This window comes from Larus michahellis, chromosome 8 (assembly GCF_964199755.1).
Source record: "Larus michahellis chromosome 8, bLarMic1.1, whole genome shotgun sequence".
Lineage (NCBI taxonomy): Eukaryota > Metazoa > Chordata > Aves > Charadriiformes > Laridae > Larus > Larus michahellis.
The window spans coordinates 44,861,335-44,887,030 of NC_133903.1; the positions used below are offsets into that span (position 1 = coordinate 44,861,335).

A 25,696-nucleotide genomic window follows, 5' to 3' on the forward strand; every position below is an offset into this window, starting at 1 on the left:
TGCCCGGGGTGCCCGCCTGGGGTGCTCACCGGGCCCCGGGGTGACCTGGGCCGCTGTGCTCCCGCTACAGGTGGAGGAGGCCGGGCATGTCTTCCTGCTGATGAAGAAAGATTATCGCATCTCCCGCAACGTGCGCCTCGCCTGGGTCCTCAGCCGGCTCCATCAGGTCATCTGGGCTGTGCCCGAGCCCGAGCTGGTGAGTTGGTACCCCAAGGCTGGATGGTGTCACCACGGCGTGATGTGGCCAGCTGGCTCCGTACCACTCATGAGCAGCTGGACCCTGCAGAACATTTTAACCCAGTTCCTTTCTCTGATTCTTACTTTGACTCGGCTTGACGTTCTCTCACCACTTAACTTGTTCTCTTAGGTAAAGTCAGAAAATGAACTTGATGTTCTCAGCATCCTGCCTAATGGGTGGCAGCCAGATGAGCCTGTCCAGCCCAGGCCCTATCTCCTTGTGCCCTCTACACGGGTCACCTTCCTGGCCCGCCAGTACCGATTTGTGATTGAGCTTGATCTGAGCCCTTCCACAGGGATCGTGGTAAGTGCAGAAACTGCCTCTCTGGGTGTTCTGTGTTAAAAGGCTGGACTCATTTCTATTTGCTGAGAAGGCTTATTCCTCTCTTAACTTTTGCAGAAGTCTTTCTTTTCACAGGAGGGAGGCATGCAGTGCTCCTAGCTAGGCAGCTTAATGGCAGATCCCATTTCTCTGCTCAATGCACTGTCTCCCTCCTGTGAAGAGAGTCACGTGTCATTTGAATCCAGCTGCCATTGCAGAAGGATGTTTGCTGTTGGCTGTGCATGGTGAGGCAACCAGCAATGAGACTGAAAGTCCTAGAAGATGAAAAAGCTGTTCCCTTACTCTGTTTCCATAGGATGACTCAACGGGGGAGATAATTTTTGATGAAGTGTTTCATGCCCTTTCCCGATGCTTGGTGGGATTGTTAAGACCCTTTCGTATCCCTGGTTCAGACATTATCTACCAGCCAGAGATCTTCGTCACCATCCAGGCGTATTCCTCTATCATTGGCCTGCAGTCCCATCAGGTAAAGTTCAGCCTCTCCCTTGGCACGGCTCAGCGCGTTGAGCAGCTCGCTGTATGGGCTTCCTGTGAATGCAGAGGAAAGTGGGGACGTGTGGTAGCTGGGCTCTGTTATCTGTGATGCTGCAGACTTGTCTCATTAAAATGTGCAACCTGGTCTGGTGGGGAAGTGTGTTTGAGCAGCTTCTCCTTTCTGGGCAGGAAGCAGAGGTTTCTCCTGGGGGAGCAGGGCCCAGCAGAGAATGCCGCCCACAGGCACGGTCTTAGAGTTGGGCAACAGGGAATATTTCCCTCATGATGAATGTGTGCTTGTTGTTTTTGTTTTGTTGTTGTTTGTTTTTTTTTTTTAATTTCTGTTGACTAATTCTTTTTGGCCTGTTACAATTAGCTTGAAGCATTCAAGAAGAGCTGGTGTGCCCAAAAGCTTGTCTGCCTGCTTCATCTGTGTAGCAGTGGTTTATTCAAAGATAATTGCCTCTTCCTACAAACCTTGCTCTTTTTTTACACTGGTATGAATATTTCTCCTTGCTTGAGAGAGCAGCCAGCCCCATTGTTTAGATTATCAGTGAGATATTACTTGAACCGTGGCAGGTCTGTTTAATAAATTGAAGTCTGGTTTATGGTGCCAGTGTGGTTTTTGAAGTTTATCCTTCTTGTATTGGTCCGTTCCACCTCACAGTATTTTCACTTCATTTTCACGTTTTGGGTGGTGTATTTCATCCCTTTGCTAATACTAGGGAAAGTGGGTGGTAACAAGATGAGCCTGTTAGTCTATGCTTGTTCTCTCCCTCTCTCTCCCCCACCTGCCTCTGCCCAAGCCTTCTATGAGGCTGTAGCCTTTAACGGTTTGTACAGTGCTTGAAGAGCATGACCCTCACTTTGGTCCATTCCTAAGTCCTACCAAAGTGTAGCAGGAATTTTCTCCATTTGCCAATGATGTTTAGTGTGTCATCTTGTCCAGCTATCCTGCAGACACCATCATGCTTTGCCTTGGTATCTCCCCTGTTTACACTAAATTGAGCACTCTGAAGTTGCTACATTTTTCTTCTTTGGATCCCTCTTTATTGTTTGAGGCCAGGAACTGTAATCTCTGAGTACTGCTGGATAAGCTTTATGCTCCTTTGGTGGAGGAAAAGGCATATACGTGTATAACTCATCCAGGAAAGCCTGTCTGTATTGTAATCATTTACTTTTGCTATGTTGCTGTGAGGTCTTGCCCATCTGAGGCTGAGGGAATGTGGATAACATGTAGAATCCCATCAATCTGTTGAGCTTTGTCTGTACGTTGTGTCTTCTTTGCCTCCTGGTTGTGGACAGCGGTGGCATCTGTAAACACCAAGTGTCATGTCTGTCAGCTTGGGGAGTTTCTGTGGTGGCAGGCTCCCTCTGTCACATCACTCAGCCTCTCTTGTAAAATCCAGTCTAATTTTTTCTTTTCTTTATTTCAATTTGCTCTTCCTTTATCCAGCCACTTACTGGAAGGTAATTGGATCAGTCCATAGATGAGTTAGATTAGAACAAACAGGCCTTCCTTAGAAACTTCAGACCAGAGTTAATGGCTTCTAACAGGGATCCTGCATCGCTTTTTCCTGTCAACTGCTTATCCTGGAAGAAGGCAAACGAGGTAGAAATTTCTTGCTCAAGGAGATTTCCCAAGGAGTGATGTGAGCGTCTGCTGTGGAGTGCACTGCAGATGCTCTGAGACACTGCTGCTCACAGGCAGTTGACCCTGAGCAGGAATAGTGAGAAGAGGTCTGTGCTGTACCTGTACTTTCAGGGACGTGTCTGAACTTCACCGAGCAGAACTGTGTTCCTGTGTACCATCTTGGGGGCTGCTACTATAAAACCTTAACTTGATGACTGACATGCGTGTCCTTGGGCCAGGTACTATTCCAGGGCTGTCAGCTGGATGAGACGAAGCGAGAGGCCTTTCTGCACCAAGTTTACACACAGCTATGTGCCTTTGAGAACAAAGTGGCAGAGATGCTCCAGCAACAGTATGAACCCAAACCGCAGGTAAGGAGGGCGGAAGTGGTTGGGGTCTCTTGCATCCCTGGAGATTTGCACTCTGAGGCCCCTCCAGGGTGGCAAGAGGAACAGCAGTGTAGGTCTGGAGAAGGAACATCTAAGGAGTTTGTAAGATAACTTTGTGGGATCCAGTAATGAGATGTAAACACTGAGGAAAGGCTGGGGGAGCTGGGCATGTTTAGCTTGGAGAAGAGGAGGCTGAGGGGAGACCTCATTGCCCTCTACAACTCCCTGAAAGGAGGGTGTAGAGAGGTGGGTGTTGGCCTCTTCTCCCAGGTGAATAATGACAGGACCAGACGAAATGGTCTGAAGTTGCAGCAGGGGAGGTTCGGGTTAGATATTAGGAAGAATTACTTTACTGAAAGAGTGGTCAGGCACTGGAACAGCCTGCCCAGGGGGATGGTTGCGTCACCATCCCTAGAGGTATTTAAGAAACGTGTAGATATGGCACTTCAGGGTATGCTCTAGTGGCAGAGATTGTAGGGGCTTGGGTTTTTTCGTGTGTGTATGGTTGGACTCGATGATCTCAAAGGTCCTTTCCAACCATGAAGATTCTGTGATTCTATGAAAGCAGAACCAGTAAGTGTTTAGGAGGACTGATGAGAATGGTTATCTTTCCCAAGATCATTGTGCAGTAAAGCAGCCTGACTTCTTGTGTATCATGGGGCAAACTGTAGGGTGCACTTTCTCTCTAAAGAAGATGGTGGGAGCGGTGATTATGCTCATATCGTTACTCTATAAATAGCTGTGAATATGCCCTTGGCCCTTGTTACATTTCTTTAATGAAAATACTTCCTTGTTACCACAAAAAACTGACCATGAAACTGAATAAACAGACAGTGCAGCTTCTAATACTCCTTGAAATCTGTGGGAGATGCTGTGTAGTAGCCATGGTATCAGTAAGTTAATGATAGCACTATAAAATAAAGCTTAGGATGAAATTAAAAGTGAGAGTCTAGGAATTCAGAATGTCTATGGATTTCTCATCAAGATCATCTCTCCTGATCTTGGAAAGGAAGGAAGTTACGTTGTGATACTCACAATTTCACGTGGCAGTCACAATCATATCTGTGGGCACCCTTCTTGCAGTCAAAGGCATTATTGGCCTGACTGATGTTATTTAGTTCTTATTTAGCGTTAGTTATTAGAGTTCGGGCAAAGAGAAAAATAATTCTCATGAGCAAGAGGCTACTGGTCATCTGTTTCAGTTGCATATCTGAAGTGCTTCAAATTTCATATTCTAGCTGAAATTTATATCTTTGAATAGAAATATACCTTTGACAGGACTGTCGGTCCTGGAACAGAAAGAGGATTGCAGGAAGTAAATACCTTTTATCAGTGTGTCCAACTGGTGTTTTTGCAGTGCTTTGTATGCATTCCTGCCTGCTGCGGTATTTCTCTCATGGTAAACTACCCCATAACTTCTTCCATGCAAATGAGGGAAAGAGACGCGCTTGCAGGCCGGAAGGACTGGCGAATCCTGCTGCAGGCTGTGGGGTGGAGGTGGGAGGCCCCAGGGCAAGGGCAGGGACTGAAACTTTTTTTACTTTTGAAGTTGCATTAGCTGTGTCATTGTCAACAAGTGTCTGAATTTAAGGCATCTGGTAAATTAAATTGATGGATAGTCAGGTTTTTTTGCTCACAGCCACAGACTGCTCCCAGTTGTGCAGAACAAAAGTTTAGTTAGTTCTAATTTTCTTTTCCCAGCTCCAATCATCTGTAGCTTTGCAGGGGAGGGTCTTGCCCAGTCTCTGTATTAGCCGTGAAAATGAAGCAGTAGTTTATTAAAGGGTTGAACTGCCAGAGCTTTCTGGAGATGAGGGGACTACGAATGCAGTACGTTCCTCACCAGTGTAATTATACAAATTTTGGGCTTTGCCTGGGGGATGTTTTTCATAGAAGATGCAGGAGAAGCCTACCTACATTTGCTTATATCAGCGCTGCATAACGAGTGCTGTTTGAAAAGAGTTAAATGTATAGGCACTAGACTTTGTCCTTGGAAGGCTCCTTACCCCCTCTGCTGCAGTGCTTCATAAACGAGGCATAGCTGTGTCTGCCTCTCCAGTGTTTCTGGGCTTTGCTTGAATAGCTGCTGAATAGCTGCATCTTCTGCTAAATGACAAGGAAAGAAGTAGTATTCACTGTCTCTTTAGTTCGGAACTGCTTTGCTCTGCAGAGGAGCTTTAGTGACCCCAAAATGTTTCATCTTTCCCCTTCTGTGAGAAATCAGCTTATAATAAAGCTCTGAGCATGCTATCCTCTTCCTCCACCCCCAAACAGCCTTGTCCAGCTGTTCTAAGGGGCCCAAGTGACTTTGAGAGCACCTGGAAATTAAAGCTAGAAGTGTAGTCTGCTGAAGTGTTCCAGGGCTGTGGTACCATGGGGCTGCTAGACTGAAGGCACTTTGGGAGAGTGAGAACTAGAGCTAGGTTGAAGCCTGCCCCATGGGGCTTTGTGGTTTGTTGGGTTTTTTTTGCTTTTCCAGGTGGATTTGTCACCCCTGAGCCAAGAGAGCCCTGGTGATGTGCAGGAGTCATCTGGGAGGAAGCCCAGTGTGTCTGTTGTCACTGCTGATGTTGGCCTTGTCAGCATGGTCCGGCAGGGGATCCTAGCACTGCAGCTGCTGCCCTCCAACTCCAGCGCAGGTTGGCTTCATCCTCTGGGTTAAGGTTTGCCCAGTTGTTTGTGAAGGGTTGTATTCCTCCAGCCTTAGGCTGAGATTAATTTTAGAAGGGCTGGTGCATGGACCCTTCTGGTAGGGATGAAATCTCAACAGCTGCTTTTGCTCTGCGCTCTGTGGGCAAATTCTGGTGGTGGGAATGGGGAAGAGAACAACATTGCACCACGTGCCATGTGTCGGTGTTAGGGAGTTTGTGAGGAAGAACAGCCATGACTGTTGCTCAGAACAGCCCAAGGTGTGCAGAGCTGTGCCCACCCGGAAGACTTTGCTGAACCTAGTTGGGAAGTTTGCGAGCTCCAGAACACCTTGAAAGCTATAAACCAAGCTCAGGATTTTCCTTTCTAATTTGCCCTACCTAAATTTCATCCCTGGTGGATATAGCTGGAGAGTGGTATCTGGTTGAGATGGAGAATGCACTAAGATACTGCCTTCTTTACAGGTATAATAATAATTACGGATGGTGTGACTAGTGTCCCTGATGTGGCTGTGTGCGAGACTTTACTCAACCAGCTCCGCAGTGGCACTGTGGCCTGCTCCTTTGTACAGGTATGTCTGCTGTTAGCAGTGAGTGTGCGGGCAGCTGCCTGCAAGAGGGAAGGAGGTGAGTTGCTGTCAGTAGCGTTCACCTCCAGAGGGGACTTGCCTGCCCGTCTGAGGCTTTTACTGGTTCTCTCCCTTGTCCTCAGCAATGCTGTACTCTCTCAGGTATCTTCTTTATCCATCCTGTAGGTGGGCGGTGTCTACTCATACGATTGCAGCTTTGGCCACGTTCCCAATGTGGAACTGATGAAATTCATCGCCATGGCCACTTTTGGTGCTTACCTCTCCACGTGCCCTGAGCTGGATCCCCTGAGCCTGGATCTGAATGTGTATCACAAGGCATTTCTGCTGTACTCCTTTCTGCGTACTGGGGAGTCCCTGAATCCAGAATACTACTGTGGTGAGGAGTGCGCATGTCCTCCTTCCAGCAGATGGATAGATGTCTTACAGCACCCCTCTCTTTGGGGTGACAGCCCCAGGCTTGGTTATGCTGATGCTCTCCCTTGTCCCCTCCGGGCCATTCTGAGTATTACGGAGGCGAGGAAAAGGCAGCAGTCTGTGTGCTTTGGCAAGAGTGCTGCCTTCTCTTGCGGGCCATGTTGTACACTTGTGCCTGTGTGAGAAGGAGGGCCCTGAGGGTGCTCAATATCTTGGACCCCACAGAGCTCCATGCCTCCTGTAGACTCTGGGCACTGATGAGCTGTGCAGCCTCATCTGTGAGTCCCCTCCTGATTACAGGAACTGGGTGGAAAACTAATGGCCCGTTTTGCACCATTCCCCTTTCTGTGGACTTCACTCAGAAAACTGCAGTTAGGCCTGCTGTGTTGGAGCTTGGAGGGGGTGAGAAGCTCTCATCTGACCTTTCCTGTACACTGGCTAGCTCACAGACGGGGATGTTCTGGAGAGCTTGTCCTAATTGGGCTTGCAGATGGCAGTTTGGATTGAAAAACTAGACCCCTGAGAACCATCCCAAATGCCTCTCTTGGTTGTTCTTATTTTGCGAATGTTAGTGACTGAGAGAATGCCAGGAGAGATTAGTTACCAGCAAAATGTGGAAACACCCTCTCATGCCCTGGCTTTCTGTAACTTGCCAGCAGAAGCTGCATACAGTGGCTAGTTTGAAGAGAGCTGGCCTGGGATTTGGAAACATTGAATCTTAAAAACATCAGGTGTGAGTGGTTTAAACTCAAGGTTTCCACATCCTGGTACCTTTCAGAAAGCACCTGGGAATTCAGGGTTTTCCAGGGAAAAGCTTGCTGTGTGACTATTGCAACGGCTGTGCAGTTTCTGCCTCCCTAGGCTCAATGTGTAACTCCAAAGTGTGCCTTGTCACAAAGGCTGTCCCAGAGGAAGCAGGGCCTGGCACCCCACCCAGCCCCTTTCCCAGGCCTCTTGACCATGCCAGTGGACTTGTTTGCCGCATTGCGGAATCAGGAGTGGGTGTAAGTGATGCCTGAAAGCTATACTGTTCTTCAGGCCCATGAGTGTTCCTGAGGGCTTTTGTAAAGCACTTTGGGAGGGCTGTTGTTGTAGGACGAGGAGCAGGGGAGTTGCTTTCTCACCAACCCCATCTCTGCCATTTGCAGTGTCCCAGCACAGACTGTTCAATGAGCACCTGGTGTCTGCAAGCAGCAACCCTGCTCTAGCAATGAGGAGGAAGAAGCACACTGAGAAGGAGGTGCACGCTGACCTCGTGAGCATTGTCTCAGTCCGGCTGCGCGAGGGCTACAGCATCCGTGAGGTCAACATCACGAAAGGTGACTGCGCTGGGGGATGGAGGCTCAGATAGGACTCTGTTCTCAGCTCTTTAGAGGAAAGTGCAGGGTCTGCCATCTCAGCAGCATGGTTGGTATTGTGGAGGAAGGAGCCATTTTCTCCAAACTCTTAAGTTTCTTTTTGTAAACAACTGCCTGACGCAGGACTGTCCAGTATTGTTGTGTAGTTTTTGCACTTGCCAGGCTCATCGTCTGTAGCTGTAAGTGCCTCGGGAGGGACAGACAGATCATGACCCTCTATCTTGGAAATGAGTCCCTGCAGTTGCAGGGAAACTAGTGACAGAACTTGGGGCTTTGCAGAGTTTTCTGGAATTTCCTCTATACTTTTCCTTTTTTCATATGTTCCTAGTCCTTTGCTTAGATGCACTCCGAAATACTAACACAAAGTTGAACCCTTTGGCACAACAGATTTAATGCCTCCAAACTACATTTTTCCAAAGGAAGAAATAGGGGGAAACAAGGATATTGTTAAGTGAAAATGCCAGATCAGTCAGGACCAGGACCAATACTAGAAGAACATAAAAACCATCCAGTGGTCCTGTTCTCTCATCTGAGTCGCTAGAGATTATGGCACCTGGAGTGTGAGAACTAGTCACTGACTGAGGACCTTGAGGGGTATGAGTATCCCAAGGATTGCCAGTAAGCCCTACCTAACTTTCCATCTCCAGCTGTGGCTAGTGCTTTATCTGAAGGGGGGATGAGAAAATCCAAATGCAAGTTATGAATTGCAAGCAAGAGAAGAAATTATTCATGACCTTTGCAATGACCAGCAGAAAGCCTGGAGGATGGGATTCTTAAAACACAGGATAAACGTGTACATCACACAGTGATCCGGTGTCTTCACTATTCTTTTTGGGATGTTAGTACACAAAATATGTTTTGTATCAGAAAATCAGTGTCTGTGATATAACTCCAAAATCATTCCAAACTTGCCATATGATGTTTTATATGAATTTACAGTGATCTGCCTTAGAACTATGTAAACATCTTACGCCAGTGCGCTGCTTGGAAGATTGTCCCAGAGCTTCATTTCTCTTTTTCTAGCTTCCTTTCTAAACTCCCTCAGACCAAATTAGACCTGTGTGACTTATTATCCTTAATTAAGTTTATCCTCCTGCTCTGGCATTGCATAAACATATTTAAGAACAATGCCTTTCTCCTTGGAACCTTCCTTTTGGCAGGTTAAGCAAGCCAATGTTTCAGCCTCCTTTTGTAAGAGCAGGCTTTCTCTTCTGTTCTTTAACTTAACAGCACTTTTTTTTTTCCCCTGCAGTTAGTTTTTCACAGTTTGGTCTCATATTTCTTGAAACAGTTGATAAGACTGTTGTAAATGTGGCTTCTTCGGTGCCTTGTTCAGTAATGCTAACACTTCCCTGCTTCTGAAGTAAAATACCATATCTGATAGACCGGGAATCACCTGAGCTTTCTCCATGATTGCATAGCATTGTTAGCGCAGAAATCCCTGCGTCTTTCCTGCACCTTTGCTTCCAGCTGATGAGTCTGTAGGGGTTTTTTATTGGATTTTGTTTGTTTGTTTAGTAGTCCCTCAATGTGCTGTTCTTCACATAATGCTACTCTTAAATTCACCTTACTTAGTTCAGCTCGCTATTCCCATGCTATGACTGGGAATTGCAGTTCTTTGGGCTTGATGCTTCTTACAAACTGAATGGATCTAAACCAGCTTTTTTGGGAAAGTTGCTGACAGTCACATTAGATGGGTTAATTTCTGAAGCTGGTCTTCCAGGAATATCCCTAACTTCATGTTTCAGGAGTTTTTGATTAAAAGAATCTGTAAGGTCTTCAATTGAGACAGCTCTTCTAGTAATGTCTGTAGATTACTTTCACTCATCTCCTGGTGTGGCATGAGATACTTCCCTTAAATCCAGGCAGATTAGGTCCATTGCACTCTCCTTGTCTAGGAATGTGTATGAAACAGTCCAACAAGTCAGTTCCTGTCCAAGCTGCGCTCAGTATTGTGTCTTTTGTCCTCCTATGCACCAGTTCATTTACAGTTTGGACAGGCCGGAGAAAAAGGCCTTTCTTTAATCTGGCAGCAATGGTGAATTGCTGTTAGTGACTGTGAAGTCCTATATAGAAATGCTGGAAGAGGTAACAGCATGAATCGTTCAAAAAGCAATCAGACAAATCCATGTTGTACCTTTTTGCACAAAGGTGTAGCTAAAACCTCTGGCTCAGGATATCATAAAGCAGCAAATTCTGGCGTCTGGAAGAATGTATCAGAAATATCACCACATGTTCACCATGCTCCCTGCACTTTCCTCTAGGTCTCTTCCCACCACCTTTTAGCCCTTGGAACCATAAATGGACTGGTCTTCCATTTTTACAAGAGCAGAGAGCAGAAGAGCAGCTGCACTGGATCAGAGTTGCCTTCTGTGGTGAATAGCTAGGGGCAGGTGCGCAGGAGGGAGTAAGAATAGGGTAAACATACATGATGCCTCCTTTCTCCTTTCCTTTTTCTTTCCTTTGAGCACTCTAGGCCTTTGCAGCTCAGGGGCTCCCTGAGCCAAAAGTGCTTTCTGTGTATTTTGATGAAGTTTTTTTTAGAAGGAATTTAAAAATGAAATGTCTGAGCTGTCAAAAATACAGTGTGTATTTCTGTGCCGGCTTTCAGAATAGTAGCAGATAACGTTACTTATATTTTGGAAAGGTTAAATGCTCTGGGGAGTTGCTGGCTGTGATCAGAAAAATTGTTGAACTAACATCTTAAAGTAGAATTCATAAAAGATCAAGACATTTAGACATTCTGCACTAAGGAAAAGCGTGTTTGGCTAATCGTGGCTCTCTGGGCCATTCTATAGAGAAGCGTATGACAAAGAACAGTTAATTAACCTGGATTGCCAAAAGCTTTTGCCAAAACTTGCAAACTAAAGGCTGTTAAGGAGCCAGCTGGCTGTGAAGCAAGAGGAAAGAGTGCAGTTGTGGACTTTAACACTGTCGCTTTTCTGCTTCAGTTTGCCAAAGGCAAAATAGAATAAATAGCTAGCTTTGTGCTCAGAGTTGCCTGGAGAAGTTGTTTGTGATATTTATAAGTGGTCTGGTAACCCTCGCTATTTGATTTCAGACATTTAGGCATTTAGAAGGCTACTATGGTTAGCTAGGAATGCAGAAGTGCTTGTGAAAGGGGGAGGATTGGAAGGTAGGGAAGGGAAAGAAGCTGTGTCTGAGAAGCCATGGGGCCGTGGCGTGTGATGGAGCTCAGCTCCTCTCCTGTTTCTTTCTGGGACAATGTCAGAGGACTGTACTCTGTAACAAAAACAAATTCTCACTGGCCATTTTGTGTTGCTGTGTGTTGAAGGGAACCTAGAGGACATTTTTCAAGACCTCATCTTCCTCTGTGAATCAGTCCAGCACAAAAAATGGCTGGGCATGAGCTGACCACTGAGAATGGTTGTCCTCAGTGTCGGGAATTGGGAAGACAAAGTGAGCTTTCTGAAAAACTAGAGCTGGACTTTATGACAGAAATCAAAGCAGCAAAAAATTGTATTAGTTATAAAGTCAAGAACCATAAATAGATTGCTTTGCAGTAAAAACAAGCTAAAGATTCATCTAGCTATGACTTCAAACTAAGCAAATATTTTGCCTGTGTTTTTTTTTTTGCTTGTGTTGGATTGTAGGAGTGAAGCCAGAATGACTAATGGAAACACAGGTGGAAGTAGGAAATATTTTCATTAATGATCTAGGCAAAAAATGCAGGAATTTACTTATCGTGTTTGCTGTTGATGAATTAGAAAGGCTTTCTTATGAGAACCAAAATATTGTGCAGAAAGCAGTGGATGACCACTAAAGCAATAAGAGTGAGGTGACAGTATGAAATGGAAAGAGACAAATTTATAAATTCTTGCTTAGCCTCTCTGATAAACTAGGCAATCTTCATACGGAAACAACAGATGTTACAACCCTGGCAAATGCATTTATAGTAACGCAAAGCACCCATTGTGGAAAATATTAGTGACCTTAAGTAAAATCCCAGTATTCCCTCAGATGAAATATAGTATACACCTTTGATCATCTTTGTTCAGGAAAGATGAATTCTTGAGATGCAGAAAGGTCTGGGACTGTTGAGGGGAATGGGTAGTCTGTCACAGGCTGATGACTATGGAGGGGTTTAACCTGCACAGTAACAGCTGAAACTGGGTAAGGATTTCTCCCCCTAGTGCATGCTCCTTGTCAATGTTATGGAAATGAAGCTTCTCAGAATAAAAAAAAATTAATCAAAAGAACAGCCGGGCAGGAATTTGGCATGTACTCTGGAAGGTTTCTTCTAAACATTGACGAGAGAGGAGTACTCTGAGGGAGCCTCCCAGCAGGCACCATGGGAGCAAAAAGCAAGGTGGCTTTAAAATGGAGTGTAATCAACCTGTGATGGGGATGGCACGATATGCTTGTGACAGCAGCAGATGCAACTCTGCAGGAAACATAGGATCCAGGCTGATGACCTGTTCGGACGGTTTCCAGCGCATCCAGTCACTTATCTCACAAATGCTGCAAGTCCAACAAACTATAGAGCAGGCTGGACATCAGAATAGATGATTGAGCAGTTGAAAGAGCAGCGTGGCACTGTTACAGAAAGTCATGTGTTTCCCTGGGTTGTTTCAGTACAAATACACATGCCCAGTCAGCAGGACTGTGACAGTTTTCTTCTCTTCTGGCTCAGTAATGCTTGCTATCAGGTGTTTGTGTTAATCTTGCTAGACGTGCAACGGCCTGCCTAAAGAAAAAGGTAAAAAATGTACAGTTTGAAGAATGGGTGAATAGTCATTCTTAACTTTGGGAGGAGAAGAAGGTAAACATGGTGAGAAGCTTTTGATGCTTGAAGTTCTAGACTACATGAAATACTGTCTGTGCAGGAAGAACATAGAATTTAATTCAAGAATTGGGCATCACCTTCCAGGTTGTTTATGATCTAGGCCCATCATGTCCAAATGCCTATGTTTCTGCAATGGGATAGATCAGCTCTGCAGAGTGCAGATGATAAAGCTTTATAGCTTAAAGGCCCTGCTTATCTGTAGAAAGCATCTTGGAAACAAAGATGAGGCTGTGAAGAAGAGAGCCCATTGCAAATGTCGGCACCTCCCCTGAATTTCAGTTGCCTTCTCTAGTGTAGATACTACACGTATGTTTAAAGAAGTGTTCACCAAGTGCTGCTGCGTAAGCAAAGCCTCCCTCTGTTGGCTAGAAGAGAGAACAACTTCAGCTAGAGCAAACAGTTGTTAGATCATGTCCTGCTTGCAGCGGTCAAACAATCTCACAGTATTCATGAGTCCCTGGTCAGAGATAAAGCTCAGCTGTGTACCAAACAAGAACTTAAACTTACCCCTCTGCTCCCATGCAGGTGGGTCTCAGCTGGAGGTGAAACTAGTGCTGCTCTGGAAGCATAACATGAGGATAGAGTACTTAGCTGTGACACCCTGGCCCCTGGACCCATCAAAGCGCAGCACATGGGTGGAGGTGACGATGGAGGGAAGCTATGACATCTTGCATGACATCAGTTGCACCATGAGGAAGCCTATCACCAGTCTGTACCGCACTACAGTAATCCGACGCTTCTGGAACACCTTGCAGAGGTGAGCCGGACCATCCCCAGCAGTTCCCAGTGTCTGATGGAACCAAGAAATTACTTCCTTGGCATGCTGGGCATGGGTTATGCAGGTGGCCATCTGAACCCAGGGTCCCAAAGGAATATGCTCTGAGGAGGTGGCATGACTGGTGACAAGCTTGCCATCTAGCCAAGGAAAAGACTCGAGGTGGCCTGTGACCTGGTCTGTAAGATGGCTTCATGGTGACGGTATTGCTGCCCCTGAGTCCTGATCCTGTGATGCAAACCTCAGCTCTGACTGCCGTCCCATGGAGGTGATGTGCTTTTACAGCACAGCCTTGCAGCTGTGCGTCATGGTCACACAAGGAACAACACCTCATGTCTCTAGTCCTGAAGGGCCTGTGGGCTATAACCATTTCCTGGCCAGGGTGACTGTTACTCCCTGCTATTTGGCAGATTCCCTTTCTAGCACTTCATTCCCACCTCCTATTATCCTCCTTGTATATTAGGCTGTTACACTTGAACTTCTTTAACAGGCTTTAACATAACAATTGGGCATTGAATCCCAGCATTGCCCTAGAAAGCTGTGTTGGTGTAGATGGGCTCCCAAAACATAGGGAGTGCTGTGTGTGCAGGCACTGGGCTGACTGGAGCAGCAAGAGGGACAGGGTGGACTTTTGTGGCTAACTGCCTCTTCTCTTGCAGCATCAACCAGACAGATCAGATGTTGGTTCATCTGCAGTCTTTTGACACAGTTCCAGAACATTTCACCATTCCTGAGAGCACCAAGAATGGGGTGCCTCTCTTCTACATCCCCCCAGGCTCCACCACTCCGGTATGTTCCCTCTCTCTCCCATTTATTGTGGGATAGGTTTTCCCTCTTGCCTATTCTGTCTTGCACCAGGGGATGCTGAGTCCCAACAGGCAATCGAGATTGTCTGTAACTCTCTGGCTTCGTCTCTTGCTCTTTGTTCTGCTCAGTAAGAGAGTTCAGGTGCAATGCAGCGCCTGTGAACATCCCATCCCATACTTTTTCCACTCTGAGACACCACCTTATGTCTTTATTGCTGCTGCTACACCTCTAAGCCCCACAGCAAGTCTCCCAGGTGTGCTGTGAAGCCTTCTCCTGTAGCGATGTGATGTGTGAGACTGATGAGGAGGCAGACATGCTTATTTTTGCCATGCTTTTTCAGTGAATACCTCTCATGCGTGGAGTTGCTACTGGCAGTCTTATGCCCTGGTGCTGTGGCTCAACACTGTCAGGTGAAGATCTAGGATGTGCTGAATAGTTATTATTTAATACGCTCATTGCTCTGAGCACTCATGGGGAAGGTGCAAGAGAGATACTTGTCATCTGCACAGCAGAAACTAAACAAAATATGAGCTAATAGTTTCCACTGCAAAATTCAAACTCATTGAAGCTCACTGAGCAGAAGTGCTAGCATATTATCTGCTCCCTGCTAGCAGTGTCCTTGGCATTGATAGAAGATGACTAGCAGATATCAAAGCTGGGGGAGCTTTAATTAAAGAGAACTATCCCTTTAATTTTATTGCTTAAGCCCTCTACTACTTTAGGTTTGGCTAGTAAATTTTCACTGTGTAGGGTTATGTATCCCACAATATATCTGGAGCATCCCATCTCATGGCTAACCACCACTTAATTTCTGTGTCAGCAGAGTTGCTATAGTTGGTGGAATCACAGTGTTACCATACAGACATGTTAGAGTTGCCCAATGCCACCCATTGCTGGTGCCGTATTTGCATGAGCACTCTCAGATGAGTTATCTCGGCGTTTAATTGCTCTGCTGACACAAGCCATATATCCCCCTCTCAATCAGAAAGCACACCATTACATATACCATCTTTTCCATGGTTGACTTACTTGATGCTAAGTAGTTAAATTCCTAATTAACTTGACGTTTCAGGACATAATTTATTTTTGCTTACATTGTACTGCCTGTTTCAATGTGAACGCACTTAGTTATTCCGCTGAGAGGCAGTTACCAAAAGCCAGGGATGTTGCTAGCCTTTTAGACCTATACAACTCAGCCACTAGAGAAATTTCTGCTCTCTCTGGGTGGAACCAGACAGTTTCTTGCTGAATATTGCCCTGTCATTTTCTCAGGTGCTATCCCTGCAGCACAGTGGGTCTGACTCAAGCCATTCCCAGTTTGCCTCCTACTGGAAGCCTATCCTTTCCATGGATGCCAACTTCTGGCAGAGGTGGCTGCACATGCATCGTATAGTCCTCCTTCTGGAGCATGACACGTATGTAACTGTCAGGGCTGAGCTCACGTGCACAGTGTGGGCCAGCCTGGGAAAGCAGGGCGTCCAGTTCAGTCCAGTTGCAGAGTTGCAGCTGTCTTGCAGGTGCTTATGGCCAAGGGATGGGCGTTGCTAGTGGGACCTGGTGGATGGCGAAGGCTTGTTTATCTGACAGAGACCGTAGGTTGGGAAGTCATCTTTGTCAAGAATGGGGCTGTTCTCAGGAACATAAATTGTTTCTCAGGTCCCTCTTGGGTTTGGATTTCCTGATTGTAGGGGGTGTGGAACATCCAGTTGGAGCTATCCCATGTGTTTTTGTTTGCTGCTGGAAAACAACTTCCCCAAAGGCATTGCTTTCCTGAGGCTGGTCCTAGTTGCAGAGTTATGTGAATAATAGCCATATATTGCATGGAGGGAGACAGAAACAATACCAGGGTGTGCTCCCTGCAAGTTGGAGAGCAGGATCGCTGTGCGCTCAGGGAGTGTGGCAGGTACCAACAGACACAGGCAGGGGAGGTGCTTGGGTATCGGCTGCTGTGGCGGAATAAGGCTGATGCACCAGTCAGAGGATGAGCTGGAATGGATGTAGCAAAGTCTCTCTGGGCTTTGGGGGAAGAAGAGAAACTGTGGTTCTAAAGCAACTTTCTGCCACACTCTGCAGGCCTGTGCCCAAGCACCTGCACACGCCGGGCAACAATGGCCGCTACAGCACCATCCAGTGCCGCATCTCTCACTCGGCACTCACCTCCTTGCTGCGAGACTGGAGCAGCTTCGTGCTGGTGGAGGGCTACTCCTACGTCAAGCTGATACACGGGTGAGTGGCTCTGAAGCAGTCCCGTGTGGGGACAGGCAAATGGCCAGACCAAAGATCCAGTTCGACCAGTACACTGTGATGGGCCAGAAGCAGATGTCTAGAGGAGAGGATAAGTGCAAGACAACTGGGTATGAAACCCTGCTTATTCTGAACTGCTGCCACTGCGTTCCAGGTGCAGCCCAGAGGGAGAGGGAAGCCAGCTGGGGGGGTTCTGCACACTAGAACTGACCTGTGTTGCTGCCAAGTTGTGTGGGCTGTTGAGTTCTGCGGAGCAGGCCTCCACTTGGTCTGACACAACAGAGTGGCAAGAACTGTGCTATTTCAGCCCTGTCTTAATCCCTCCTCCCTAGCTCTGAGGATCCCACACCTTCCTCGTTTTACGTGGTGCGAATCATCTCCAAAGCTCCCTGCATGGTTCTCCGGCTGGGGTTCCCCATTGGCACACCTGCACAGGCCAGGAACAAGGTGAGAGCTGGCTAGCTGCTTCCTGGGGTACGAGCAGAGCAAGAAGTTCTGGATGTGGAAGCGGCGGGTCGATCACAGGCAACACTGTGGGCAGGTGTCCTCTGATAACTAACTGCTATGTTAAGGCTTAGATGGGTGTGAATTTACTGTAACAGAAAGGGACAGTTTGGACAAAGCTTTCTGTGTTAAGGCTATGAAAGATCTAAACCCAAAGACGCAAAGATCAATAGAATAGCCGGTCACATTAAATTTTTTCCTACTGCTTAATTCAACTGTGGGGCGTGAAGTGACTCAAAGGTTATCTATTCTATCCTTGTGACCAAAGCTCAATCAATACTGTCTGTCATGAGCAGCAGGTACTTGTCTGACTCATCTGTAAAGACCTCTGTGACGGATGTACTACATGTTCCCTAGGCTATCTACTTCAGTAGGTGGTGAATTGCGTATGTATATCGTATCATTTGGGCAAGGAGGAGTTAGAGTTATAATGTGAACAGTGCCCCATATGAGCAGTACAGGGAGAGAAAAAAATGTAATACCCAGAAAACGTTTTAGAGAGATGGAAGTCTGCTAGATAGACTTTTAATAACCTCTTTGTATCAAAAGAAATGTGCTGGGCTAGTCAGGTGCAGAAGGTGTGGTTACTGTCTGGACTGTTTCTCCAGCTCTAAAGGCTGAGACAATTCTAAGTGTTCCTAGGTAAAACAGTAAGTACGAGAAATAGGTCCTGCTATTAAGCTATGTGAACCTTTTGTTAAAAACAAGTGGTTTATCATTAAACCTTGATCTTTTGTCTTAATGAAAGAAATCTTTTGTTTGTCTCACTTAGCTTTAGTGTTAGATTAGTCTGAGGAGACGCTGACAAACACGGGAAGGACCATCTCTTTCTGAGATAATGAACCCAGATAACACTAAATGCTCTGGCACTCTGGAGGATCTGCCCTTTCATGTCTTTAGGGGATCCAGGCTTTGAGCACTGGTTGCTGGGCCAACACATGGGCTGGTAATGCCAAGTAACAGGTTTTATGAAGGAGTTCCCTCTGGCAGGTGTGAGTTAATACCTGCCTCATGAAGAAGGTGTGAGACAGGCACCATACCCTGCAGCTCTGGGCAAGCTCCAGATCATTGCAGCAGGAGCTGCAAGTAGATTATAAATTGTATCATGCGCAACCTTTTTCTTGGTTTGTTTTTTAAGAGTTTTTTTGCCTGCCATGGGGCTGATGAGCTACCCAGTGTGGACGATGGCAGTAGAACTTAGTCTGCCTTATTTAAGGGGAATGATTTTTTGTGTTGAGCTTTTCAAATTTCCAATGTTCAAGGGAAGGAAAGCATTTGGTACAGTCTGACTTTCAGAAGGCTTTTGGTGAGACTCCATATAGGGCACAACTGTAGATCTGGAGTAGGAATGGGGTATCATAAAGCAGAAACTCTTAGGGAACAAGGCAAGGAAATTGAAAAAGTACTGGGTTCTCACCAAAGCAGAAGCCGTTTGTGATTTTCCCAATCTTTTTTACTGGTCAAAGGGTAGGGAACTCAGCTGCAGGTGGTGAGCTGAGAAAATCTGCAGGTGGCAGAAAGCTATTTGGTTTTCTCTGCCCTTTCAGCCTATGTGTTTTGTGGACACCTAAGCAGCACAATGGTGGCTGCAAGCCAGTATTGACAACTGTAAAATAGCACACCTTGGATTTGAGGGCTTAAACACCACCAGCGATTCTGTATTATCAGTATGAAACCACAAAGGGGACCCGAGTGGCATCATAGTGCAGAAGAGAGCTCTGCTTAACGTTTGGGTTTGGGGACACTTCTTTCCTTGCGAAAGGCATAATAATGATGGGAAAGTAGCTGAAATAATTACTGTTGAGGAGGGAGATGGAGAGCTGCTGTTCTCCTGTTTGCCTACAGTGGTAATGGAAATTAAAAGGAGTTGAACAAAGATCATGAAAAGAAACCTAACCATGGAATTTCAAAGAAAACACGGGGGCATTGTGGGGATCAGATGCTGGTGTGGGTAGATCCATATTCAGAGCGGCTAAAAGCTAAAAAGAGTAATCAGGAAGTCATTTTGAAAGTATCTTGGAAAAATAACCTAAAAAACAACCTAAGCTCTTGAAACCTTTTACCATAAAGTTTTGACACATGAACGTAATAGTGGGGGAACACATCAGCTGTGGGAACAGTCTGTCTCTGTCTTATATGTACTAGTTTACATTTATTGTAGGCTGTTGAGGAGAGGAGGAGGGGAGGAATGAGGGTGGGTACTCACGCTGCCTCTGTGGAAGAGCTGACATGCCATTAATTTGTTTTTCATCAGAGTTATGGAAGGCAATTTCTTCAGCCTTGAAATCATCTTTGGGGTTTTTTGGACCTTTCTTTTGCTTTTAAAAATATTTGTAGTAGTTAAAATGTGGACCTAAGAGCCTTGTGTCATCTTGATGCGCTCTTGCTAGTGCCTCAGAAGTAAAATGACCTTTAGCTCCAGCTCATCTGTATATTTAAGGAGTGTTCCATTCTTTTTAGTCAGGCTCTTCTTGTGGAAACTTATTTTAGGTAGCTTATGTCTCCAGCAAAGGTGGTCACGTTTACCTTTTGCTTTTGCCATGACAGATAGTGGAGGAGTTACGGGACCGAATCTTGCAGCTGCGCTTTCCCCACAGGGTCCAGAGCAAGGAGGCAACTCCAAAAGCAAAGAGGAAAATGTTTGGCAGTAGTTCTCCCTCCAAGTCTCCACCTGTGGCTGGCGCCCAGTCAGCCTTCTCAGACAGACCCTGCCTTGTTGTGCTGCACAAACCGTTGGAGAAGCTACTTATCAGGTAGTGATGGAGATCCTGCCCAGCACTCTTACCCTGGGAACTGGGAGAGAGGAGGATCTGGGGATGGTGCTGCCAGTTGCAGGGTTAGAGTGCTGTGAAGCTGGTGCTTGTTGTGGTGGGTTTGGGTTGTGTGGCTGGGAATGGCAGCTGTAGTCTGGGAGGGCTGTGACTTGCAGCAGGGGACCTTGCTGGACAGGCAGATTTGTTACTCCTAACTAATATGATGCAGAAGTAAATTTAGTTACTGCTGTCTGAGCAGGATCCTGTGCTGGGCTAGCCATGTTCTGCAGCACTCTGTGCTGGGCCCAGCAAGCAGGCTGTGAATCCAGACAGCTCTGGCCCTGAGCATAGCATTCCTTCCACCTCAGTGAGCCACACTTCTGCCCTCTCCTAGGTACGAGAAGCTGCCTTCTGACTATCGAGCCCCCTTCATTCTCAACCTGGAGCATCCCCCAGTGTCTGGCCCGCTCACTATGGTGGCCAATCGTACTGCCTCTTCCACCCTGGCCTCGCTGTCCCGCTACTTCTATCACCAGCGCTGGATCTGGAGTGTTCAGTCGGGGCTGGCACCGGCTGTGCCCATCACTGCTGTAGCCCAGCTCCTTTCCACACTCACAGAGTAAGTTGCACACCTGAACAGGGATGCTTTCTCCAGATAGTCCTGGGGATGCAGAGAAAGCAGGGTGGATCTGAAGCCTTGTTATAGGTAACAGTTGAAGCTGCTGTGCAAAAGGTTTTGGTCCTGTACACAGCTTCTAGAGCAACTTGGGTTAGTGCTTTACCAAGTTCTGCAGCTGCAGTTGAGGAAAAGGAGAGTCCTGGAAAACATACAAAAGGGCAAGAGGTGTTACTGTGCTTGGAATATGCTCATCTTCACACAGACTGTCCTGTGCAAAGCATCACATCTCCGCATTGGGAATGAGGGTGTTATGGGGTGAAGGGTACAGTCATTCTTGTATTTAAGGCTTGCAGTATGGGTAGAGAAGTCCTCCATGTCTGACTGCCACAGTATGGGTAGAGAAGTCCTCCCTGTCTGACTGCCTCTCTGTTGCCAGGGTTCGTCTGTCAGAGGGTTTCCACTTTGCATCCAGTGGGGACGGAATTATCAACATGGTCCTAGAGCTGCCCATACAGGTGAGCCTGGGTGCTGCAGTGTGGGCACAAGCCTTCATTGCTTCTTCCTGTGATGGGATTTCCCATCCATTCTAGCACACAGCCTTGACATGTACAGGGAGACCTACCTCCTCCTCTGAAATAAAGCAGCTTGTGGGTTGGGCATTTTCCTGTCTTCATCTGCAGTTAGAGAGCTGCTTTGCTGGTATGGACATGGTGTGCCGGGGGAGTTCTTGGGGCTGGGACAGGCTCCCTCTCTTCTCCGCTACTAGTGAAATTGGGTCGTGGTGCTGTGTTGTGGAGGGGGGCACTGGGTAGGTGTGGTCTGTTGCTGCTGGCCAGGCTCATGCAGTGTCTCCCCTCCAGATCGATGGCTCAAGTGAGAGCAGCAATGGCAGGGAGAAGCACACCTGTGTCGTCCAGTACATTCTCTTCCCACCCCACTCCACCTCCACCAAGGACAGGTGAGGCTGTTGCCCTGCTCCCAGGGAGGGCTGGCAGCAGAGTCACAGCTCCAGACTTACTCTTTGTGGGCAGTGTGGGAAGGAGGGAGTCCTCCATCATCTGGTACAGACAACTAGCTGTCATGCATTGATCACCTTGCTTTACCTGCAAACCTAGGGTTTGTGTGGCTGTTTTCACAACTCTGAGAGGAGCTGCAGCGGCCTGCTGGCTCTGGGCCATCTCGCAGGACTTGCCTTATGTCTTTCCTCCAGCTTTTCCACAGATGATGACAACGATACGGAGGTAGAGGCCATTGAGGTGGACACAGAACTGAACCTGGTCACTGAGTGCTGGGTAGAGCCACAGAGCGGCCATGTCCACAGTACTGCTGAGAACTGGAAGCACCTCCATGGCTTGCCCTACCAGAAAATACCTAAAGCAGTGAGTTCCTGAAGGGGCAGGGGCATGGGTTCTTTTTTGGAGGGAGAAGGGCTTATTGTAAATGCACTGCAAGACTGCAGGTGAATTATTGAGAGCCAGAAGAGATGGGAATGCTGTTAACAAAAGAGCCTAAAAGAGGAACTGGGCTACTGGGCAGAAAAGGGTTCTGGATTGCAAGGCAGTGGATGCAATGCTGCTCTGGGATAGGTGGGAAAATACAAATGACTTTGTCAAGAGCCATTCCATCAGAGGGGAGCAAGCTGGACCAGAGCAGGGATTGCAGGTGGTACTGCCAGTGCACCTCCTGAACAAGGCGAAAAGAGGCTAAAGTGCTGGTGGAGGAGGAGGGAGCAATGAGTGAGAATAGGTCATGTCAGGGGATGGGATTATGGGTGTTTCCTCTCTTTGCCTTTAGACTGTTCTCTCCTGCATTTGGGGGTAATAATTCTGCTGCATACAGCTGAGCCTTGACTGCTTATTGCAGCTCTATCCTCGGGACCTTGCGTGCATTGCCACCATGCTGACCTTCGAGTATATCAGCCAGTTGTGCCAGAACAAGGAGTGGGTCTGCCCTCCTTCAGACACCAAAGCTACTGAAGGTGAGCCCAGCAGATACTGGGTGAGTTTGAGGGAGCCCGGATCATACCAAAGGCTGAGGGCAGGAGCTGAGGGAACCCTATTGGATCATATCACTGGCCCTGTGGGTGGGGAAGAAGGCCAGGAAAGCTCAGGGTCTGGAGGGCAGAGACTTCTTCCTGAGGAATAGGGCAGGAAACGCCTGCAGGGATATGCAGAGCCTGCCAGATGGGAGAGCTCTCCCAAAAGCAGGGGGGTACTTGTCTCTGACTATGCTGGCAATTCAGGCTGCCGCTGGCTTCCAGCATGGTCATTGCTCTCCAGCAGAGTTACTGGTGACACTGATGTTTGGGTTTTGTCCCCTGGCAGCTCTGGGCATCAGCTGCATAAGGCTTTGTGGTGGCTCCCTCCTTGTATGAAGGTGGCAATAGGCCCAGGGGACTCTTACATAGAGATACCTCTTTGTAGGTAGCTCGCAACCTGCTGTAGCCTCTGGTAGGCTTTACTCTTTCCCCACATTCATCCTTTGTATCCCCCTGCTCTCCTAAAGCAGAGGGAGTTGGGACAGTGTTGCTGTGTACCTTCACTTGTGCTGCCTGCACTGTGTTTAGGTCTGGCACCATGCATATCGAGGTGACCTGAGAGGTAGGGCTATGTGATGCACGAAGGCATGTTACATTCCCAGTTCTCGTTGCAGATCCAGACATGGGGGCTGGTTTTCGAGTGCATGAGATCCCATTCCAGTTCAACCTCATGAAGCTGTTGCCCAGGTGCCAGCAGGTTGAAATGTTCTTCCTAATGCTGACAAAAGGTAGGTGCCTCTTCACCACCTGCCTCCTTTTGTCCTCCCCCCATGGCTATGGGCACCTTGCTCTGTGTGCTTGTCTCCCTGGGCAGCAGGCATGTGAGAGCTGCCATGCCTCTTTCAGTAGCTCGGTGCTGTTCTTCCCATCCCTGCAGCCCCAGAGCTGTCTATGTATATTACTGTCTTCCTTGGGATGATAGTTTTGGAAGAGTTGCTTTTGAAAACATTGAACCTAGACTGTTGCTCAGTGGTGGCGGTTTCTTGTCTGTAGCCCCAAACATCTCCAGAACAGTTACAGCAGCAGCATGAGTCAGTGCAGGGTAGCTAATGATGCTGGAACTCAAGGGCTTCCTCAACACCCTCCAAGTCAGCCTTACAGAGGTGCTGGGGAAAACTCTTGGCTTTGCAAAGGGCTGTCTGCCGGGGGCCTGGGCAGGTGGTGGTTGTGGAGGTGCTCTCTCTGAAGCTGCCATGGTTCTGTTTTGGAGCAGAGAATGAGGAGGTGACCAAGGACTCTTCGTTTGTGCCCAATGAAATGCTACTAAACCTCTTCCATGGCTGCCTGCAGCACGACCTCAGTGACCGGGAGATCCCCATGGCTGATGCTGATCATGTGGCTTTCATGGAGCAGGTTCTGCAGCGGGATCGTGATGGCCATCAACCCCCCTTCACACTCCCTGTGATCAGAGGTAGGTGTCAGGAGTGTGGCAGCAGTGACACTAGGAGCTGGAGTGTTTCAGGAGCCTTGCTTTCAAGTCTCTTCCTCAGCCGGCGTTTCTCAAGTTGGTTTCTCTGTGCTCCATTTCAGAAGAAACCCTGAAAGCCTCTGGGACCCTGGAGCAGCAGGATGCTTCTGCATCCTATCATCTTGTTGGCAGCAATGGCACGAGGGATATGACTGGCTCCACAAGTACTCTGCAGGTACTGCTACCCTGCTGTCCTTTTCCTAAGCCCCCACTGAAGGCAAGGCAGCAGCTGTTGAAAAGCAGGAGAGTTAGTAGGAGGGTTGAGAACAGAATGAAAGGCTGGTGTTTTCTCCATGCTTGGCACCAGTTTTTAAGCTGTAGCCTGTGGCTGAAGGCAAGCAGGAATCTGGTAGGTGTGTGGGTAGTGGAATTCACCATGGGCCTAGCCTGTTACAGCAGCACTGGTGCTGTGCCTCAGATTGCTCAGAAGCCATGGCCAGTCACTGCCTGAAGGTCAGAACGGGCCCCAGCAAAACTGGCTAAGCATCTGCTGACTGTGTGCTGTGTTTTCTGGAGCCAGGCTGCTCTGAGAATGGTGCAGGGGGTGGCCAGGGTGATTTCAGTGCTGTGCCAACCAGCAGTCATGGAGGAACTTGCTCTGTGTGGTTGCTACCTGCCTCAAGGTAGGCCTGTGCCATGTGCTGTGAGCTTATCCAGCTTCTGCTCTTTCATCAGAGCCTAGGCAACACAGAGCTGCCTGAGGATGACGTGACCCTGAGTGACACGACGGGGCCCTTTCCCCCACAATGGCGATGTTATGCCAAACTGGTCAACCCGCAGCATGTGTTCCTGACCTTCCTGCCAGCCACCTTTTCAGGTGAGACCACATGTTGTGGGGAACAAGAGGAGGTAGCAATCCCAAGCGCCACCTCAGGAAAACAGCAAAACCAGAATCGGTTCTGGTAGGATGGAGAGAAAATTGAACAGTGGAGTCTAGACCCAGTCTTTTTGCACCATATGGCCAGGAATGGAATAGGGCAAAGTGCTGAATGTCTTGCTCCTCTCTCCTTGGTGCTGCCTACATGGTGTTTTCAGGCAGGGGATGTGGCTTCAAGTTGTTTGCTGGCTGCAACCATTGGACCATTTTCCCAGTAGGGTTGTTAATGGATGGAGTAAGAAGACTGCTAATGGAATGGTCTGGGAGAGTCCCAGCTTCTGGGTATTGGCACATGTCTGGCTTCCGCTGAGCTGGTGGTGAAGACTGCTAGGCTCAGCTGGAAGTACTCTGTGGAGCAGCTCCGACACACAAGGAGGTATCAGGGACATTTGCCCTCTTGGGAATGTAGATGGAGGGGTTAAACTGTTCCCACTGGACAGATGGTAATTTTATTTTGTTTTCTTCCAGATGTACAGAAGCTGATGACTTGTGGGTTGGACAAACCTCCAAAAGATGAGAGTCGATCTGGAGAGGATACCCTGGGACCTGTCTGGGCAGAGCGAGTCAGGGCTGAGGCTGAAGAAGCAGATGCTGCAGTGCTATTACCTACCCTCAGTGTAACACCAGCCCATGGTACTAACCTCAGGACAGCACCTTGCGAAAATATTAGTATCCTTGCTATTTCTGAGCACGCTGTTGGGCAGAGAGGTAGTAGGTA

At 47.7% G+C, this 25,696-nt stretch overlaps 1 protein-coding gene across 10 annotated transcripts in view; it reads left to right on the plus strand.

The window, feature by feature from the left end:
• SZT2 (SZT2 subunit of KICSTOR complex) overlaps positions 1–25,696 on the plus strand; it is a 61,739-nt gene that overhangs the window by 302 nt on the left and 35,741 nt on the right. For 7 of the 10 annotated variants that reach the window (XR_012588575.1, XM_074596517.1, XM_074596518.1 and 4 more), the window contains exons 2-25: positions 71–196; positions 368–541; positions 876–1,046; positions 2,927–3,058; positions 5,556–5,715; positions 6,190–6,296; positions 6,480–6,690; positions 7,877–8,047; positions 13,419–13,650; positions 14,328–14,457; positions 15,748–15,890; positions 16,549–16,701; positions 17,052–17,166; positions 19,771–19,976; positions 20,371–20,595; positions 21,032–21,110; positions 21,456–21,553; positions 21,806–21,974; positions 22,459–22,573; positions 23,248–23,361; positions 23,844–24,044; positions 24,164–24,276; positions 24,777–24,918; positions 25,447–25,611. Coding sequence is in view for 9 of the 10 variants with exons in the window: in XM_074596517.1 (XP_074452618.1) it covers positions 71–196; positions 368–541; positions 876–1,046; positions 2,927–3,058; positions 5,556–5,715; positions 6,190–6,296; positions 6,480–6,690; positions 7,877–8,047; positions 13,419–13,650; positions 14,328–14,457; positions 15,748–15,890; positions 16,549–16,701; positions 17,052–17,166; positions 19,771–19,976; positions 20,371–20,595; positions 21,032–21,110; positions 21,456–21,553; positions 21,806–21,974; positions 22,459–22,573; positions 23,248–23,361; positions 23,844–24,044; positions 24,164–24,276; positions 24,777–24,918; positions 25,447–25,611 (3,652 nt within the window). In the remaining variant the exon portion in view is untranslated. The remainder of the gene's footprint in view (positions 1–70; positions 197–367; positions 542–875; positions 1,047–2,926; positions 3,059–5,555; positions 5,716–6,189; positions 6,297–6,479; positions 6,691–7,876; positions 8,048–13,418; positions 13,651–14,327; positions 14,458–15,747; positions 15,891–16,548; positions 16,702–17,051; positions 17,167–19,770; positions 19,977–20,370; positions 20,596–21,031; positions 21,111–21,455; positions 21,554–21,805; positions 21,975–22,458; positions 22,574–23,247; positions 23,362–23,843; positions 24,045–24,163; positions 24,277–24,776; positions 24,919–25,446; positions 25,612–25,696) is intronic. The other 3 variants (XM_074596519.1, XM_074596521.1, XM_074596525.1) reach the window with 1 other exon arrangement.